Source organism: Corvus moneduloides, chromosome 1, assembly GCF_009650955.1.
Source record: "Corvus moneduloides isolate bCorMon1 chromosome 1, bCorMon1.pri, whole genome shotgun sequence".
In the NCBI taxonomy this organism is placed as follows: Eukaryota; Metazoa; Chordata; class Aves; order Passeriformes; family Corvidae; genus Corvus; species Corvus moneduloides.
This window is the reverse complement of record NC_045476.1, coordinates 17,858,720-17,872,039: the sequence shown is the minus strand read 5'-3', so window position 1 is coordinate 17,872,039 and position 13,320 is coordinate 17,858,720. Positions and strand designations below refer to the sequence as shown.

General features: G+C 45.1%; 1 protein-coding gene across 5 annotated transcripts in view; it reads left to right on the top strand.

Annotated features, from left to right (window-relative positions):
* JCAD (junctional cadherin 5 associated) overlaps positions 1-13,320 on the top strand; it is a 63,987-nt gene that overhangs the window by 32,579 nt on the left and 18,088 nt on the right. For 4 of the 5 annotated variants that reach the window (XM_032100799.1, XM_032100790.1, XM_032100771.1 and 1 more), the window contains one exon: positions 11,676-12,037. In XM_032100799.1, the coding sequence (XP_031956690.1) occupies positions 11,736-12,037 (302 nt within the window). In that variant the 5' untranslated portion in view covers positions 11,676-11,735. The remainder of the gene's footprint in view (positions 1-11,675; positions 12,038-13,320) is intronic. The other variant, XM_032100808.1, reaches the window with a different exon arrangement.

Sequence of the window (13,320 nt, the reverse complement as noted above, 5' to 3'; positions counted from 1 at the left end):
CACTGTTACTTCAGAAGTTCCGATTCTGCCCAGAATGGCTGTTCCTTTTTGTGGGTAACAGACACATGGAAAATAGCAACCTTCCGGCTTCAAACTAAACAATATCAGATTAATGACAGAGAAGGGCTCTACAGATCAGAGATGCAGCCACTTGCAGAGCCTTAATTTGTGCCAGCACTTGGTTTGTAATCACAGAGGCTAGACCTGCCCTACCCTACTATGCTGTGCAGTTCTACCACTCACCATGGTACCACTTGGAGGAAAAAGTGTGGTCCTGCTAGCTATTCCCTTTTCCAAGGATGCTTAGGGCAGCAGGAGGAAGTTGAGGCGGACTGCTGCCTTGAGGTAGAGAAGCTGGGCATGGCTGTGTCCCTCAAGGCAGGGTCGTCTCTAAGCTGTGCCACCAGGGCACGTTAAATACCAACTAAAAGACCAATTTAGTCTGTCATTTCAAAGGCTGGGCCCTTCTGCATCCTCCCTTCCTATGCTGGTGTTCAGTATTTCTCCATGCTGCAACATGTATTTGCCAGCTTTTGGAAAAGACGGATCTTTCAGGGTCTGCCAGGCTGTGTGTATCAACTGGCATATTACGGTACTATATTGTTCTTTAGGTGCATAACTTCACTGGCCTCTTATGACCTGAAAAGCACACAGAAAATAAACAAGGGCATATTGTTCAGTGGGAAGGATGCAGAAAGTTCTTCTGTGTTAGCTGTTAGTTAGGGAAACATTACTTTTAAGTGTTTCTCCTGATTGTCGGAGGAGTGACATGGCACATGTGAGCTTGTTTTTTGCCAAGCATGCTCTGTTTGGAAGGTGAGGCATTTCTGAACTTCTTGATCACCTTGGAACTCGTTACAAATGCATAGCAAAGTCCTGCCCAAATCTTCTAATTAATTTGGCCAGAGGCCATCCTAATTAACCTTTAGGGAGTTCAGGGGTGGGAGAGCTTGGTATGAAACAATTGTTCTCTTGTAATTTGCTGTTCATAATGTGTTGACCAAGCCATGAGCTGCATCTCTAAAATCCTCTGGGTCTCTTGCTGAAGCCATTACAGCAGTTTGTTTTTAAACAGAGGTTTTTTTCTAATCCTCGAGTGGAAAGGGTTACCTTACTTTCTGCAACATTGTTATTGTGCTTTGTTGCAAGGGCCAGTGGACTTGGGCTTGCTGGGGAAACTTACTCACCAGTTCCATCTGTGAAGGAAGGGGTTGGTCAGCCTTTCAGCAGTCCTGATGTGATTGTTAAGGTCTCTATGTGAACTGATGACATCTTTTCACATCTACCTAGAAATAACCCTCGGTTCTTCTGGTATTGGCAGTGCCTGCAGGGAACAAAACGCCGCAGGAGCCTCTTTGCCCAAGTGTATTAGAGTTAGGATGTTAATGGAATTTGTCAGCCATAACTTGGACTGTCTCAAATGGTGAGGCAAGGGAAAAAATCTGAGATAGTCGAAAAAAGGAAAAAAAGTTAAAGGCTGGGTTCTGCTTTTTGAAAACGCTGATGGCACCGTGCAAGTCACTAAGAGCGTGATGAAGGGGGGAAAATGAACATCTGTTTCTGAAATTTCAGGATGGTTCATCTTCCTCCTTATGATGATGACTGATCACCTTGTTGCTCCAGGGACTTATCTGTGCTCAGGAACTGGGTCACCCTTCACCAGCCTGGGCTTACCTTACTGGTGGGCAGCCCTGCCCAGCACACACAGTGCCTCAGCAACACAGCATTGCTTGTGTGTAGCCTTCTCAAGCATCTGTCTAGTTTTTTCTATGCTAATGCATAAAAATGCTACTTTGGCATTTATTTTCTGGTGGAGCGAGGGGTTGGGGGGGAAATCCTGCTGAGACTACGAGTCAGGGCACACAGATCCAAGAAAGAAAGATCAAAGGCATCTGTAATACAGGAAGAAGCAGAGGGTCAATCTGGAAGAGAGGGCATTTGATTATACGTGCAAGGGTAATAGAAAAGGGATAACACACAGGAGAGGACGGTGGTGTCCGAAAATGAGTAAACAAACAGATGTGTAAGACTATGCTGAGAATTTATTTACTCCAGAAGACACAATCCTTATCTCTTTGAAAGAAGAGAAGACCACACCAACCTTGGAATGCTTCCGCTCCCAGCTACATTTGTGAGCAGGAAAAAGTGTTTGTTTACAGATCACTCCTCCTTGAGTCCTGGCCTGATGGGCCAGCCCATCCTGCTGTGATTAGAAGGATGCTAATGTGTGTAATCCTTTTGATCACAGAGCCCAGGCTCTATAAGTCATGCCACTGTCACCTCAAAGAAGTTCAGCCATGTGATGGATCCCTTATTAAAAATTTTTGCTTTGGAAGATTTAATACAGTTATTATTGGGATCCTTTATTCCATTGTTTTTCTTTTGTCTTGTACAGATGGGGAGCTTTTCTATTAAAAAAAAATACAAACAATAGTACTTATTCATGAAGTCCTAATGTGGGAGTAGCTTATTAGTACTTTGCCCATAGGTACTTTAGGTGGGATGATTAGCCCATAATGTCTTCATTTTAAGATGTGAACAACAAATGTGATTCCCTGTGCTTTTTTCCACCAGAGTGGACTGCTCCATGCAAAACTATAAACAGCGTGGAAACATTCATCTGGTCCTGAAAAATATCCTCTTCTGCAGTTCCTCTTTGGGAGGGAAAGAGTTGAAGTTGACTAATTATGCTTTGTGTAATAAATGTACTATTTTGTTCTCCTGTTGTGACAGACAAAAGCTGTCATTTGAGGAAATACACCATATGCTGCCAATTGGTGTAAGGACTGGTTATATCTGGAGCACAGAGTATCAGTGAGTGCTCTTTAACAATTGCTCCTTCTCTGAAAAAAATCTGGACCAGTTTCATTGGACTAATGTGCTGGTCTATCATCAGTGAAAGCAAGCTGTTGACGTTTTGAAAACCAGCTAATACAAACAGTGGTATCTGTGCATGCTTGGACGTATCCTCTCCTTGTTACGCATTTACTTCTGTTTGGATGCTTATGAGCCTCAGCGTATCAGGGCTGGATTGGTCCATGGCAAACTAAAAAATCAAGCTTATTTCAGATACCAACTCCCATCCATGCAGAGTCAGATGTTTTTCAGCAGAGTGAACCCAATACTCAAACACCCACATTACTTTAAAAAAAATATATCTCTCTCTCTACCATTTTTTCTTGATGAATGTAAGAAAGCAGAGTCTGAAACCTCCTAACAAACAGCAGCACCTGGAGAGCAAATAATGATCTCATTCAGATCTGCCCCAGGAGATGCTCTGCACTCTCTCTCTCTCATGCCATGGTGGGTTTGCAGATGCATCTGCAATGATGAGATACAAGACAGGAATAACTACCTTCTGAGAGTTAAATGAACTCTCTAAGACTTGCTCCTCTCATCCTCCCCGCTTCCTAATTTTATTTGAGACACATTGTATCATTAATTTCTTCTCTGGCACAGTTCCTCCAGGATTTCAGTGAGGTCTTTTTGCTCAAAGAATGCAAAGAGGATGTGAGCTGTAATTTTCACTGTCTGTGAATCTCTGTGTTAGAGAAAAAAATGTGAACTCTCCTGCCCACAGGTAATGTGAGTTAAACACAAAAATTCACATCTTTCTTTTTAATTTCTTTGAGGTGAATGGGAGGGACTGACCTGGGAAGACATGCAGAGCCAACATAAAGTTGGCTTATCTTCCAGCAATGACTTTGGCATGTCTTCCTGCCATGTAGTCTGCAGAGATGATTATGCATGTAGCACTAGCGGCTTTGAAGCCTTCAGTACAGCACTGGCTGTAACGGGAGCTTTGTTGAAGCTTTGCCTGCTGCGTATCTGTGATCTGATAAGAGTCCTTTGGTCAGGACCCCATTCTGGTGCCTCTGCTCAGCTCATCAGCTGCCTCTTCTCTGCTCAGGAGCCTTCAAACCACAGTGTGTGTTTGGTGTCTCAGCCTCCCTATCCCTCCCATCCCTGGAGAAGAGGCAAAGTTTCTTTTTCTACCCCTGTGCCAGACCTTAGCATTCTCCTTACTCTTCCCTGCAATGCAGAGATGTCAGGAAAGGAGAGTGCATGGAGAGTTGTAGCAGGAGGGGCTGGGGATAGAGGGAAAAGCCACCTTGAGGTGAGGTGACTATTAGTAACACTGAGAGACTTGTACATAAGAGTTTTGATTTTCTTGGAAATGTGTGGGGCATGCCAATAAAACAGTAACTTTTGTGGGAGGAAGGTAGAGGAAGAACATCAAAAAGTTCAGTTTCCATCCCAAATCTCTTGTTTCTGAGGCAGGATTGCTTAATCTGCACCATTTCTGATAGATTTTCATTTAATCTGTTCTTGAAAACCTGTATTGGTTCACAACCTGCCAGCATAAACAGTGGATAACTATCATTATGGTTAGACAATTCCTCCTAATCATCTAAATCACCCTTGCTGCCTCCTAAGTCAGTCCCTTTGGTTTTCCACATCTGCAGCGAGTAGAATGAGATTATTGCTGCCTTTTAGCAGCCTGACATATTTTAAACTTGTTATCGTCTCTCATTCTCTCACCCTCATTCCCCCACACTTTTCTTCCAACGAAACAAGCCCACTTCTTGTACCCTCTTCTCTAGGGGTCACACTTGGTTAATTTTTTTTTCATTCCTGTGAACATCTTGATTGAGGTAAGGCCCAAACTGGATATACGGCTGAGAGGAGAAAAGAGGATGATGTGTGATGCTCCTCTAGATATATTCCAAGATTATTCACCTGTGTGTACCGAGCCCTGCACTGCTCTTATCATGAAACCATAGAACTGTTAAGGTTGGAAAAGATCTCTAAGATCATTGAGTCAAATGATGTCTTTCCTCCTAGCCCCAGAGACTCTTTTGCTGTACCACTCTGTTTTGTACTTTTGCATTTCATCCTCCTTCTTCCACATGTATTTTTACTCCTGCCTGTATTGAATCTCAGTCATTCGTTTCAGACTAAGTCTCTGATTTATTAAGATTTTATTCTAATTTTAATCCCTGAAAATGTTCACAGCATTCCCTAGAGATTTGTAGTTGTAATCTTCCTCCTAATTTACAAGTCATTAATGGAAATACCGAATAGAGCAAGACCCCAGGCACAGCCCTTATGTGTCTTTTCAGGTTGACATTGGACTTACAACTGTTCCTTGAGTACAGATTTGATGCATTTGTATGCCTGCCCACAGTAAATTATACCTCAATTGTATTCACCTGGTTTGCATATAATGCTATCACATGCATTCATCAAAGCTTTCCTCATTCCAACGTGTGACTTCTACTGTTTTTTCCTCTCTAGTCACTATGCTCCCAGCTCCATCAAAGAAGAAAAGTAAATAGATTAGGCTTAATTTGTTCTTGACAAGTCTGTATTTTCTGTTTCTCATGACTTTATCATGTGGGAGTGGATGCAGCTGCAGTGCAAGGCAGCAAGCGGGGAGATGGAAACTCTTCTTGGATCACACACTTGCTCCCTCCTGCTCCACAATAAATCAACAGTTGTTATAAGTATTTACAAGTGGATTGAATACTAATTTTTCTTATTTGATATCAAAGCATGGCTGTTTGGTCTATGATACCCCAGATCTGTCTCCTTCCCCCTTTTGTTTGAAGTTAGATAATATGTTTACCCTTCACTCATCCTTTGAGAATTTCTAGGAGGTATTTACTCACTGCTTGGAGGCAGCCCTGACTAGTTTCCTACTCTTTCCTTACTCCTAGCCTATGCTTAATTAAGTCCCGCCAAGTTGAATACATCCAGCTTGCGTTAATATTCTCCAATCTCTTTCTCCTGTGTTCTAGAGTATCTTTGCATTACATATCTAACATTTGATCACAGTGAACATTATTGTTGAAGGCTCTTCAACCACATGAATTTTATCTTTCCCAATGGGGCGTGTGTCTGGAAGTCAGTGGATGTGGTGCTGGTTGTTTCCGTAGCAGAGGGCAGGGGCATGGCACTCTGCAGTGGCTGCATGCACATCAGCACTGCAGTCTGCTGGTTACACTCCCATCTGACTTTACTGTCCCCCCAAAAATGAAATTAGCAAGGTAAAAGCCTTGTTTAATGTGCGTTTGATAGGCTGTTTTATATGGACACATGCAAAGCCAGAGTGAGAAAACAGGAGCAATTAAAATGTCCAAAGACTTAGATGTTCTCCTGGGATGTAGCTTAGGGTTATATTTAGACAGAGCAAGTAGCACCATCTAGTATTAAAACAATCATAAGAACCTGTTTTCCATTGCTGTAGTCTGTCAGGCTTTTATCACTTGATCTGAGACTTTCAGGTTGTGTCTCTCTCTCAGGCTAAGTTTATTTTAATATTGTCAGCTAAACCAATTCAACCATTTCCAAGAAAAACTAGGGGGAAGGAGAGAAGGAATGTTGTTTTGCCCACATTAGAAAGGGGAAAGAAAATAAATCCTCCAGCTTTTTGATTGAGAACTGCGGTGCCATCATGTTCAGGAACAGGATCTATGGTGACAAGGCTTGGAGACGTCTGTGCGTGTTCTTGGCAGACTCGTTTCTGTTTCGAGCTATTCCATTTCCTCAAGACTTTTCTGCCCCATCCATCAGCATGCCCCAGCCTCTGGTGCTGAGCAGCCCACCTGTGACCCAGCCCTGTGCTCATGCCCTAACTGCTCCAAGGGATGTGCCAGCAGAGCATGCCTGTGTAGCACCGGCCCAGGGCTGTGCTGCTCAGTGGGATCATCCCTGTAATGACAGCTCCTGCTTCTTCCAGGTATAGGTGAGATGGGGTCTCAAATCTGGGAGCAGAGAGCAGGCATGGAGGTGCTTCTGCTGGAAGTGTAGACAGGACAGTAGGTGTTCATCAGGAGGGGAAGGAAGAAATTGGAGTGACAGATGCAAACTGAGAACTGGCCAGCAGAAGCTGTGAGGGGTGCAGCAGGAAGGACGGGCTGACTGCCACAGTGGTGGGCTGTGTGGGAAGAGTGGCTGAACTGGTGGGACCAGGAGACAGGAGGGCAGGGAAGGGATGCTGGAGGAGAAGGGGAGGATGGCAAGAAGGATTGGTGAGTGCGGGACGGGGGAAATGAAGGCACTGGGGTACACGGTGGTGAGGAGTTAACAGGGGCAGGGGGGTATGGGGCTTCCTGGACAAAAATGTTGGTGTTGGATTAGATGGGCAGAGGAATGGAGGAAAGCACAGTACACAAATTACTGCAACTAGTTTTTTTGGCTCATCCCATGTCTTCATTGTGTGGACAGCTATTTGCCACGCTTAGGTTGATGTACAGAGGCACCAGGTTCTTGCAGCAGTTGCTCTGAATGTACCTAGTTCATTTTAAAGCTAAGTCCTTCAGAAAATCAGGTTGTAAGCACTTCAGAATGGATGCCTAGAGTGGAGAGGGTTGTTTTCACTTTAGTCTGTCTGCATAAATACTTCTGTCTGACACATGTCTGATATGAAATGGGAATAATGTCACCCAGACGTGAGTGAAGATAAGCTAGTTTAATGTGTGACCCATCTAGATAATACGCTTTGTAATTCAGATGCCTGTTAGTAACTGTGTCTTCAGAACAGTGTTTGAATCGCTGCTGCAGAGACAACCCAGGAAGAACTAGCATCACCTAGCCTGCACACCAATCGAGGCAGAAGTCCTGCAGAATTCAGTAGTCTCAAGTCACGTAATTAGAGACTGCAGCAAATTGTGTGTCCATGCAGGGTGCCTTGATTTTGGCAATTCTTGATGTTGTATGCTTCATTTAGCAGTATGAATCATCTTCCTTTGATGTTTTCTTTTCTTGAAAGTTGTTACAAAATCTTTTACATTATTATTATAAATAGTTCTAAATAAATCAGGTATAAATAGAGGTGGGCAGGGCAAATCACACCCAAGAAGGGCTTCAGGAGTTGTATTCAGCCAGTTAAAGAGTTGACACCTTCCCCTTTATTTCAAGTAGCAGAGGGCAGGAGAGCTATTACAGAGGGCAGCCAGGGCCAAATCCTCTATCACTTCTGGTCTCCCACCCAATATGTGCCTGCTGTGCTGGGACACTCTCTGGAACTTGGGCTAAAGGAAGGAGCCTGCCAAGGGGCTCCTGAGAGCACCATGAAGGGAGGATTCAATGCCATGCAAGTCATTTCAGAGCATAGAGGTAAGACTTGCTTCTGCCACTGCTGCAAGTGTTGGCATTCGTCATGACTGGTACTGGTCATCATACAGATGGTGGTGTATCCCCCCCCCAAAATAACAAGGCTTGGGAACTCCTGCTAGGGAACTACAGACAAAAGCAGGTCATAAATAGAAAACTGTGTTTCCCCCACTGAGAATGAGTTCCAGAAGCAGCTCAGAGGAAACTAGCACCAAATTTCTTCATGGTGTTTATCAGGAGTGCTTCGGGCTTTTCTCAGGCCAGAGGTGAGATCTTTGCGCATGGACGGAGCACCCCAAGGTGAGGTGCTCTGACGACGTTTCCATCTGGTGATCCCATTGTGTCCCGCCTGCTCAGCCTGTGGGTCTCCATTGTGTGTGTCTACATGGGGGCTGATGCTGATTTCCGCTGTTCACGCTTGTTTCTTTGCATCTGAGAGTGCTGTTGAGAAGTTTCCAGAGAAAAGCTTGGCCACCGTTTCCAATGTAATGCGGAGTTGTACTGGCGCTGGGGACAAGTCGGAAACGCTGGCAAGATAGCAGGCATCCTCAGGAAGCAAAGCCTATCAGAAAGCACTGATGTCATTGGCAAACAAAACAAATGAGGGCTGGAAAAACAAACTGTTTTGCAGCGTTGTTGATACTCCCTCGAATTAGAAGCTCTGCACAGCCTTTACTCTGCAGTCCAGTCTGACAGATTATTTACATGACAATGCTGCAGCAATGGTTTTGTTGGTCCTGCCAATCCAATTCCTTTGATTTTATTTTTTAGGTTTATTTGTCTAAGGGAAGGCGGGGTGAGTGTCCTGGAACTCTAGCCAGATTCAGAAAGCTGGCCAGCATCCTTGCAGATGATGGGTGCTGACATGGTTGATATCCTGTAGGCTTTGATCAGGCAGGACCTCTGGCTTCCCTGTCCCTGATCAGGTCTGATGCAGGAGATGCTACTTCCTCATGACTTCTGCACAGCCTTTCAAGGCTGTATCTTGACAATGTCCCAGCTAGTGGCCACGTGCCACCACTGCTACTGGCTCCTTGGAGCTTGTGCCATGAGCATGGAGCTCCCTTGGTTGTTCCCACTGCAGTGTTGTGATGGGCATAGTAATAGCATCCTTCTCTCAGATGGGCCTCCCCACCACACAGAACACCATGGGGTTTCCTCTTCTACACATGCTGAGTTTGCAGAGCAGGAGGAGACGGTCATACCAGTTTCTCATGGCACACTTCCACTTGTTGCTCCTCACCACTGGTGCCCAAAGAAGGATCAGAGTAAACCCCATGGGCTGGAGGTTTCTCACCCACTCACCTTTGCCTCTCTGATGGCTGCATTGGGCAGCAGAGAGGGGGTTAAGCTCTGCTCCAAGCCAGCCCAATAATAGCAGGAAAAGCACATTTCTTCCTTGCACCTGTGAGCGCTTCGATGGGCTTTCTGCTGTGTATGGCAGTCACATTGGATCTTTCTCTTGTTAGAAGCTGAACAGCTCTAGCAGCCAGCTGTTCCCTTTGCTCTGCTCATACCTGGCTCCTTGCACAGTCCAGGCAGGGGGTGGATGGAGAATCAGCTTTTTAGGTCAGCATTCAAACTAACCCACAAAGCCTTCCCTTTGGTCCCACTCCTCCCTGCTTTCTGCCTGCTTGTACTTACTGCTGGCTCACCTACTCAGAGCTCTTACTGGGAATTTGGAGTTCTGTTCTAGCAAGGACTAATATCTGCAGCACAGAGCTTTATTTCTCTGTTTTTAAAGAGTATGTAGTGTTACATATGTGAAAAGAGAGGAGATTCATTAAGCTCTAGGGACAAACCGGTTTAGGTGTTCAGGAGGCTCTCAGGCTGGAAAGCCACTTCTGCAGTGTTCCAGGTTAAATTGTGGCTCTGCATAAAAATTGTGCCTGTTTTTCTACACTGTGATCTCTCCTCAGGCAAGTGCTGTGGCTGCTGTGGGCAGCACAGCACAGAGGCGGCTGGAGGGTCCCTGCGTGCCCAGGAGCTGCAAACCAGGCTGGCCTAGAGCAGCTGGCCAGACCGGCTCCACAGCTGGCACAGCATCCAGGAGACAAGGTGGGACAGAAAACAGATGGGGTGCTGGATAGGCAAAAAGTGGCCATAACACACAGAGTGCTGCAGCACAGAAACTGGTTTATATAGTAAGCCAATCCACTTCTGTGTGTATGTAGGCTGAGGTTTAGTACTAATAAACGTGCAGCAGCCATCTCAGTAGTTGCTCTGTTTCAAGTAAATCCTTGTGAACAGTAGTGAACAGACTTCTCCCTTTCTTCACGGCCAAGAAGAGCATTAGAGACCAGTGTATAAAATGCACTTGCTTGTCATGATCTTTGCAGAGACAGTCTCCTTTTAAGCAGCTGCCGCTGCAGGGCTCGTGGTCCTCTGATGGACCTGCTACTACTAAGGACACGCAGTACTCACTAGACATGTCAAATGAACTCTTCATGCAGGGAAAATCATCTTGTGTTTTATATTTTACATACATCTATTTCTGTGTATTTTACCTTTTTAATCCACCCTTTTAAAATTTCTTTCTTTTGGTAACACTGTTCAAACGGGGAGGAATGTATCAGGATGGGTCCATTGTTCTGTACAACCTTCAGAACAGAACATTACCTTCCACACATTTTAAAGCTCTGGAAGGACGGGTATTCTATAATTGCCGTAATAAGCTGTGAGAGTGGTATAGACAATAGAGGCTGTTTTCAGCCAACTAATTCAGTTTGCTGGATCTTCGCTCTAGTCAGTGCAGAACTGAGGGCTGTTACTGGGGAAGAAAAATCTTGACTGTCCTGTGTCTTGGAAATCCTTGAGACAGAGTACACATGGGCATCACGTGTTGTTTCCAGCCGTGTTACACAGTGGAATTGTGCTGCAAAAACAGCATACTTGAAATCTTAGGTTTTGTGTTATTCTAGCTGAGGATTGCAGAAGGCCAATGCAGGGAGAAAAGAAAAGTAATCTGTAAAAAGGACTGTTAAGGTGGGGTATTGCGTGATGTTACCTGGGTTTCTCATGTGGTTGTATAATTTTTGTTCTTATGCATATTTTGTCCTTGTTCATGTGAACATTTTTATTCATTGGAATATGCAGAGCTGTAGGGAGAGGCTTATTGCTCTGTAATCCACCCCCTCATTCCGCAGCAACTTAAAACATAATACAGAGCACACCTCTCCATGGAGAAAAACAGTTTTCTAAGGAAATGCCTGCCCAAGTTGTGGGCTTACCTCCAGTGCAAAGTTTTTATTTTGAGATCGCATTAGTGAAATCTGAAAGCTGCAATCACCAGTGAATTCTTGAGTGAAAGGGACTGAGTCAACAGCAGCAGCACAACATCTGCTGCTTGGCTGAGTGCAGGGAGGTGTATTGTCTAGGGAAGGACAGCACATGAATCATCAGCATCTGTATGCACTTTGCTTCATCTATTTTATTAAAAGGGAGGAAAAACTGAGTCCAGGGGATGAGACTCTTAGCTTCAGTAGCCTACTGGCTGATCAAAGATATCTTTCCTTGTCTAAAGTGGTCTTCTGCTTGTTTTTGGTTTTGTTTTGTAGTGATGGGTCCAGCTGGAAAGAGCTTTCTGATGGCACAGCTGTGAGGGAAACCAGCACAACATGTTCAGTGTCGAAGACCTCCTGATTTCTCATGGATACAAATTGTCCAAAAATCCCCCTGTTTCATATGAGAACAGGTATGATGGATACCGGCATGAAATCACAGGGAACAGATCTGCTCAGAGAACAACACTGAATGGGACTGAAGCAGAATCCAGAGCTGGGGCGTACAGCAAAAAACCTCTGGTGAAAACCAGCTCGAGCAGCACTGAAAGCAGCCATGGGAGCCAAGGGAGGCAAGCAGGTCCTGGTTACCACCATGACCTTCAGGGTTTGTCCACTTTTCATACTTCAGAAGGGGGGTAAGTTTCAGCATCATGCCATGGCTTTGCTTTCTCTTTCTTTTGTTCTTGACGGAAAAACTAATCACGACTCTAACCCTTTACACCATCTTCTGTGATCCTTTCCTGCTCCCATCCTAGTAACCATTTCCATTCACTGGATGTCCACATCCAGTGACACATCCATTCACCTTCTGCTAGAGAAAGGCCTTTGAGAACAGTGGGATAATGGGAAGTGGCTGAGTGTGGGAAAATATGTTTTACTAATGTGGTCTGTATCAGAAAGGCCTTTCTGATGGACTTAGGAAAGCTTAATCCTAGCACGGGGGAAAAAAAGGGGGGGAAAAGGTCTTACTTTTCTTCGCTTTTAAAAAACTGCACCCAGCTTCTTCTGCCACATGCACATCCCAGATTTTGCAGTGGATTCAGCCACATGCAGCTCTTGGTGGGTATTCCTACATGCACTGAGGACTTGCTTGTTCTCCTAAGGCTGCGCTTGTGGAGTAAGCATGAGAAGGTGCCTGTGCACTTCTATTTTAAAACGGCTCCAAGCCAGTGGAAGCTCTTGTTGTCACTCCATAGAACGTGCTTGTACAACCATAGCTTGCTCAACTCCGAGTACGTGCACACCAGGGCTGGGGCCAGCTGGGCAGGAAGAGCTGTGTGTACACACCGACGCTCGGCCATTGTTCTGCAGCTATTTGAGTGCTGCAGATGAACAAAGGAAAGGGGCTTGAGCAGGACTGGAAGCCAGCCCAAGTATGACGATGGTTTACAAGGAAAAGCCCCTTCCTCCTGCCGAGTGGGCTTGAAACTGAAAGCAGGGCAAAACACCATTGCCTTGGGAGCTTGTCCTCTTACAAAGACCTTCAGTAACATGTGGCAAAGCCATGTGTCCTCTTACAGCTGGGCTTGTCTGCTCTTTCCCTTCACATCTCTTCCCCTTGCAAGTCCGTTTGCCTGGAGCAGGAATGGCTGCTGCTTGCCAGCTAGGATAATGGGCAGGAAGAGATGTGAACCCTCTAAAGCAGTCATAGGGCAGCAAGTCCTGGTGAAGGTCTCCAGGTGGAACCATCTATTCTAGAGAAGGAAGGACAGAACACTGATGTAAAGGTAATTGGGAGGATGCTTCCTAGTGTGTTTTGGATGAAGTAAACTGGACAGCAAAAAAAGTAAGGAAAGATACTGAAAAAGAATGAAAGGGAAAAAGGTTTTGAAGCAGAGGAAGAGAGCGTGCAGTGGTGCTGAGGAAGCTGGTGCTGAGTTTGCAATGTGGAGAAATACTGGTGTGAAGAAGATCTGGC